This window comes from Kryptolebias marmoratus, linkage group LG4 (genome assembly GCF_001649575.2).
Source record: "Kryptolebias marmoratus isolate JLee-2015 linkage group LG4, ASM164957v2, whole genome shotgun sequence".
Lineage (NCBI taxonomy): Eukaryota > Metazoa > Chordata > Actinopteri > Cyprinodontiformes > Rivulidae > Kryptolebias > Kryptolebias marmoratus.
The window spans coordinates 27,091,740-27,099,035 of record NC_051433.1 but is presented as its reverse complement, the minus strand read 5'-3'; the positions used below and the strand labels follow the sequence as shown (position 1 = coordinate 27,099,035).

At 43.8% G+C, this 7,296-nt stretch overlaps 1 protein-coding gene across 1 annotated transcript in view; it reads left to right on the top strand.

The window, feature by feature from the left end:
• The window catches only part of mfsd4aa (major facilitator superfamily domain containing 4Aa), a 74,616-nt gene that overhangs the window by 47,568 nt on the left and 19,752 nt on the right, over nt 1-7,296 (top strand). Inside the window, exon 7 of the mRNA XM_037975455.1 lies at nt 6,227-6,374. Coding sequence (XP_037831383.1) covers nt 6,227-6,374 — 148 coding nt within the window. The remainder of the gene's footprint in view (nt 1-6,226; nt 6,375-7,296) is intronic.

The window sequence follows — 7,296 nt, the reverse complement described above, 5'->3', positions numbered from 1 at the left end:
GGTTTTAAAGTGCAGAGGATAATTGTGGTAAGTGGATTCAGGTGTATGGGAGCAATCATGGGCAGGTGGAGATAGGCGTGGCCAGGAAACAGCAAAAGGGTGACTGGGGAGGAGTGAATACAAAAGCACAAACATGAGGAAGACAAAACCCAAAATACAACCCAGAGAACTAAAATAAAATCAAAACAAAACCCAGCAAAAGCCAAATCACCACACAAATAAACTCTGATTTTACTTGTCTGAGACAGTGGTGGGACTATGGAAAAGTTCAGATAAAACTGCTGAGTCAACAGCACACTCTAAATGTCACCATTACCAGATCTATCAGAGATCTGGAGATAAATATCATGGAATTAGAATGACTTCGTGAATCCAAAGGAAATCGAGAGCATTTTGAAGCTCTCAAATCTAAAAGGCTAACTTTAGCTAATCTGCTGGAAAATAAAGTCCAAGGCGTATTGGTCAGGTCCCGGATCCCGAACATCATGGAGATGGATGCTCCCTCTGGCTTTTTCTTCAGCTTGGAGAGGAAGCACGGGCAGAGGAAGCTGATCCACTCTTTGCTGTCGGACACAGGGCAGAAACTAAGTGAACCAGGTGAGATCAGGAGGAGGGCTGTGGAGTTTTACCGTTCTCTGTTACATAGTGAATATAAGGAGAACGAGGAAATGTTCCGGGAGTTCTGCGATGAACTACCCCGGGTCTCTGAGGAGACCAACTCTGATCTAGAGCGCCCCCTGGGGCTTCAAGAACTCCACACAACCCTCTTCAGTATGCAGGGCCATAGGTCCCCGGGCGTTGACGGGCTCACAGTGGAGTTCTACAAGGCCTACTGGTACTTTCTGGCCACAGACCTGCTCAACGTCTATAATAAAAGTCTGTCCACTGGTTCACTCCCCTTGTCCTGCCACAGGGCGGTCATCACCCTGCTGCCCAAAAAGGGAAACCTGCAGGACATCAAGAACTGGCGCCCTGTGTCCCTCCTCTGCACCGACTACAAGATCCTCTCCAAGGCTCTGGCCACTAGGCTGGGGAAAGCTATGGAGCAGGTCATCCATCGGGATCAGACCTATTGCGTCCCTAGCAGGTCCATGGTAGATAATATCTACCTGATTCGGGATGTTTTGGAGGTCCCTGGTTCATTGGGTTTACAAACTGGCTTGATTTCACTAGATCAAGAAAAGGCATTTGACCGCGTTGATCACGGCTTCCTCTGGAAAACCATGAGGGGGTTTGGGTTCAGCTAGGGTCTTATTGCCAAAATCCAGGTACTGTACAGTGACATTGAGAGTGTGCTGAAAATTAACGGTAGCCTGTGTGCTCCTTTTAGGGTGTGTAGAGGCGTTCGACAGGGCTGCGCACTCTCGCGGATGCTCTACGCGCTCTCCCTGGAACCCCTCCTCCAGAAAATATGCTTGAGTGTTTATGGTCTGGTTTTACCTGATTTTAGTAACAATATGGCTTTATCTGCCTACGCTGACAATGTCATTGTTTTTATAAAAGATCAGCAAGATGTCAGTGTTTTAACCGAGATCACAGAGAAGTTCTCTGTCTTGTCTGCTGCAAGGGTGAACTGGGGAAAGAGCGAAGCCCTGGCCGTCAGTGAATGGTCTGGTGGGCTCCCAGTTCTCGGGGGTCTAGTATGGAAGAAAGACGGTTTTAAATATCTTGGTGTGTTTTTAGGCGATAAAGATATTGTAAATAAAAACTGGGAAAACGTCGAGCAGAAAATAAAAAGCAAGTTGTCTAAATGGAAGTGGCTCCACTCCCAGATGTCCTACCGAGACAGAGTGCTGGTTTTAAACAACCTAGTAGCATCGCAGCTGTGGCACAAACTCTTTGTTCTAGATCCACCATCTGGTTTATTAGTCAAAATACAGCTTTCATCTACAGTTTATTCAGAAATACCTGACAGGATCTCCTGTGTGGAGGGATGTGGCCAGCTGTATCCTCAGACGTGTTAATTGTCTGGGGCTGGATGCTGCTCTGTTTTTAACTGATTTTAGTTTTCTTAAAGGTAAAAGGGTTGCCTCAGTTTTATCAGGGTGTTTTTAAATCCTGTGCTCTTTTTAAATTGCAACAAGCAAAAACGCATAATTCTCTGCATTGGCTTTTAGAAGAACCACTAGTGTGTGGAGCAAGACTAGACATCAGTGACACCAGCGTGCCAGGACTGTCTGAGGCACTGTCCAGGTCCGGGACGGTGACCCTGCGGCGTCTGGTGCAGGTGGCGGGACCGGACTTCTCAAACGTCCAAGAGGTTGGCTTGCTGCTTGGGGTCCAGTCCGTCAGATTAGTGCAGCGCTTCCTGGAGCAGGTGAAGCAGCGGCTGACTTTTGAGGAGTGGCGGCTCCTGCAACTTCATGCAACAAAAGAGTGCCTGCGTGACCAGACTGACCCGTTCCTGGATGCATTCCTGAATCACATTTTTGAGGATGACAGTGGTCCCCCCGCTGAACTGTACAGACTTGGAGATGGACTTATGTAAAACTGTCAGGAACGGTGGAGACAGAGGCGAACCCAGAACGCAGACTCATAGTTATAAACAAAAAACTAATTTATTAAACTAAGAAACAAAACGAAAACAAAAAGCTGGCGTGGCAGCAAAACGAAAAGAAAAACAGAGCATGAACACGGAGCGAAAAGAATCAGGACAAGACGGCAAAAAACAATAAGCAACCAACGACAATGGACCAGCGGAGTATAGACAGAAATGACCGGGTTTTAAAGTGCTGAGGATAATCAGGTAAGTGGAGACAGGTGACATGATTAGCAGACTTTGACAGGTGTAAGTGGGCGTGGCAGGAATGCAGAGAGAGAAATAGACTGAGGAGGAATGAGAAAGTGAAAAACAAAAACAGAAACTAAACACAAACCAATAAACTAAAACAGAAATAAAACAAAACACAGAAAAAACCCAAATCACCACAAAAACTGGTCCAAAAATACTGTACAAATTTTGCACAAATATTCTGAACAAGAGAGCTCTCTGCAAAAGGCCCATCAATGTGTGGAGCGACAAACTCTGAGGGCTGAAGCCTCAGTGGAGGACTTTGTACAAACCTCCAATCAAGAAAAGGACTGGTGACCTTCAGTGGAGGATTCTTCACGGCGCCATCGCTACAAACTCGTTCTTATCGGTCATCAGTCCTGGGGTTTTAAATGAGTGTTCTTTTTGCAGTTTGTCCGAGAGTATTTTTCATGCTTTTATGGATTGTGTACAGTTGACTAGTTTTAAAAAAAATTTATGAGAATTTTTAGCCTTTTTGGCGTGGTTTTTACCATTTCTGTTTTTATCAATGGTGTGCATTACAATAAATCCCGGACTTTAAATTATTTAATTGCAGAGGCCAAAATGGCAATCTACATTACTCGACGTGACAAAATGCAGGCTGGACCTCAACTTCATGCCATGGCTCTGTGGAAGTGTAACATCAATGCCAGGTTGACGCTGGAATTTTGCTTCCACAGAGCCACTGGGGATTTAAAGAGTTTTTTTACAACTATGGAGTTTTAATAATGTTTTGTGCACCTTTTCTAATCAGCAAGAACTAAAATATAACAAGCTGCTAATGTAAATATTTATTGTTTTTTGTTTTCTTGACCTGATTATGTAAAAGTTTATTGTTAAATTATTGTATAATAAATGTTTTGTTAAAAATCAATCTTCTTCGTCTTTCAGCTGTTCCCTTTTCAGGGGTCGCCACATCAAGTCATCCTCCTCCATCTAACTTTGTCTTCTGCGTCCTCTGTCCTCACTCCAACTATGTTTGTGTCCTCTCTAACTGCATCCATGTATCTCCTCTTTGGCCTACCTCTGTATCTTTTTCCTGGCAGCTGCATCTCTAACATCTTTCTACCAATATACACACTGTCCCTCCTCTGCACATATCCAAACCAACTCAGTCTGGTCTCTCTAACTTTATCTCACAGTTGTTCAACCTGTGCTGTACCTCTGATGACCTCATTCCTAATCCTATCCATTCTTGTCATTTCTTACCAAGAAGAACCTTACCATCTTCAGCTCTGCCATTTCCAGTTCTGTCTCCTGTCTTTTTTTCAATCCCACTGTCTCCAAGCCACACAATATAGCTGGTCTCACCACTGTCTTGTAAACCTTTCCTTTGACCTTTGCTGCCACCCTTTTGTCACAAATCTCTTCTGAAACTTTTCTCTATCCACTCCATCCTGCCTGGACTCTCTTCTTCCCCTCTGTACCACACACCCCGTTTTCCTTGACAGTCGACCCTAACTATTTGAAGTCCTGCACCTTTGTGATCTCTGCTCCTTGTAGCCTCACTGTCCCACCTGCATCCCTCTCATTCACACACGTACTCTGTTTTGCTACGGCTGACTTTCATTCCTTGTCTTTCAAGTGCATACCTCCACCTCTCCAGGTTTTTTCCACCTATTCCCTGTTCTTACCACTGATAATAATGTCATCTGTAAACATCATAGTCCACGGGATTCCTGCCTGACCTCATTTGTTAGTCTTTCTATAACCAGAGCAAACAAAAAGGGGTTCAGAGCTGATCCTTGACACAGTCCCACCTCTACCTTGAAGCTGTCTGTCACTCCTACAGCGCACCTCACCACTGTCCTGCTGTCCTCACACATGTCCTGTACCAGTCTAACATACTTCTCTGCTACTCCAAATGTGCTTGCTCAAACAACACCACAACTCCTCCCTCAGCACCATGTTGTATGCTTTCTATAAATCCACAAAGACATAATGAAGGTCTTTCTGACCATCTCTGTACTTCTCCATCCCCATCCTCAAAGCAAAGATGGCATTTGTGGTGCTCTTTCTTGACATAAAACCATACTGCTGAGAATATTTAAAAGAGAGCAGAAGTTTTGAGTGCAAGTGTTAAAAGTTTTGAAAGCAAGAGATGAAATCCTGCCTGCAAATTGAATATGTGCGATATCGACTTATGTCAAGATTCTCACTCCATACCAGCACACTTCTCCTCTATTCCTCAGGCATCTTCTCGCTTGTTAGAACATTACTGTTTCTACTTTTAACAAGCCTAACCTGCTGCACATCCTTTCTAGTCTGATCCCTCTGTCTTGCCAGTCAATGCAAGTCCCTCCGTCCCTCCTTAGTGTCCAGCCTCTTGTACAACTCGTCATACACCTTCTGCTTTGCCTTTGCTACCTCCCTCTTTGCCCTATGTTGCATCTCCCTTTGTTCCTGTCTAATTTCTTCAGTCTTCTCACTGTCCCATTTCTTCCTGGCTAACCTCTTCCTCTAGATAACTTCCTGCACTTCACTATTCCGCCACCAGGTTTCCTTATCATCTTTTCTCTGTCCAGATGACACATCAAGTACCTTCCTACATGTCTCTCTAGCGCCTAGAGCTAGAGAGACTACAGCCTGTGGCTGTAGTAACCCAGTCACCTGAAAGCTCTTTCTTACCACCTAGAGCCTTTAACAGCTCCTTTCTGAACGCCTCACAAAATTCTTCCTTCCTCAACTTCCACCATTTGGTCTTCTTCTCTGCCTTTACTCTTTTCCTCTTCTTCACCACAACCCTCATCCTACACACCACCATTTGATGCTAGAATGTAGTCTACCTGTGTACTCCTCCCTCCACTCTTATAGGTCACCCTGTGTTCCTCCATCTTTTGTCTACAACTGATTAGCCTTTGGAGTCATCCCAATTCAAGATGGCCACAACAGCTAATTGACCTAAGCCTACACAAAAATGGTTATACCTCAAGTTATTTTACAGATATTGGTCTTCAATTTGATGTGGCAGTACCTGAGTCATTTATGACGCATACTTTGAGCACTTTTTTATCTTATTTTACCTTTTTTATTGGCACCTATTTTTAATAGTTATTAATTTTATTTATTTATTTTGTGTAGCGCTTTGTTATAAACTTTACTTACATACACTAACAGATCTTGTGAGCTCTCAACATCGCATGAGATCACACATAATGTCATTTACATAGTTTGACCAAAACGGCTAGAACACCATTATTTCTCATCCCAAGATGATCTTTGGTATTTCTGGTATGAAAGACAGTGGGCAATATGCATTTCCACAATAATTGCTAGGTTGTTAACTTTAACAGTTTTACAGAGTCTTTTGGTTGTGATAAAATAACAGGTGAATTGTGTTTATATGGAACAAAATATTTGCTCATATGTTAGTTGTGACTCTGATAATGTACATCTAGGCAGCACTGATGGTGTGTCTGTGTGCGTGTTTGTCAGGTGGGTCTCATACTGGTCCAGTGTCTGCTGATGATCTTCTACACCAGTTGTGTGTTCCTTTTTATCGGTACCTGTGTGTTGGGACTGTGCATCAGCAGTGTATTCCCCTCTACGTTGGCTTTCATTGAGGACATGCTTGACTACAAAGGTAAAAACACACACTGACAGGTTCTTACACACATTGCAAGCACCAGCTAACTTTGTAAGTGTGTGTGTGTAGAGCTCAAAAATGACTTCTTTACAAAGTAATAAAATCCCAAAAACAAGGAAGTTGAATATTAAAACAAAAACAAATCAATTATAAAATTCGCTTTCACACACACCATTCATAGCTTATAAGACACTTAGTGCAGAACTCCTGGGAAGCTACTCTCACAGCACCGGAATGGGTTTTTCCTGCTGGCCCCTCTACTTTTCTATCCTTGTACAGATTTTGCTACCCTTATTGCAATCAGATATTTTTATTAAACAGACTAAGACAGGACACACTGTTTTGCATTTCCAAATTTGGTATAAAGAGACTACCACCATTTCCGACAGATGGTGCACAATAATGAGCAAATGAATGGAACATGTCCCTACAATGCTCGGCCGAAACATACTTCCTCCCAATAACTGTGATATCCCTGTCCACAAATTCTTTGTTCTTTTTAAGTTCATTGGTTTATAAGTTTTGCTGGAACAGTTGTAAAGACGGCTGTATTTTCTAACAGCCCTGGCCAGCTGCTTCTCAGTGGAGCAGTAGAAGCAAAATGAATTAAAGCTGCAAGCAGCGTTGGACGGCCCTCCCAGCTTAGTGCCGCTTCGGCCTATTGCGACCGCGGGAACCCTGGCGACCACCCTCTACGCTCTTGCGCACTTCCTGCGCATTTGTCGCGCACTTCCCACACCGTCCACTAGGTGGCGCTTTGGGCAAACGTCCGAAATCGCCTTCAGTGTGGATCGTTATGACTCCTGTTGCTTGTTCTGAAGTTTCACCTTCCTCAGTCGAACGGTTCTAGTGTTAGAGCATGTGTGCTGTTGCGACCTTGAACTTTGACCTTGTGACGTTGAACTCCAAAGGGCTAATC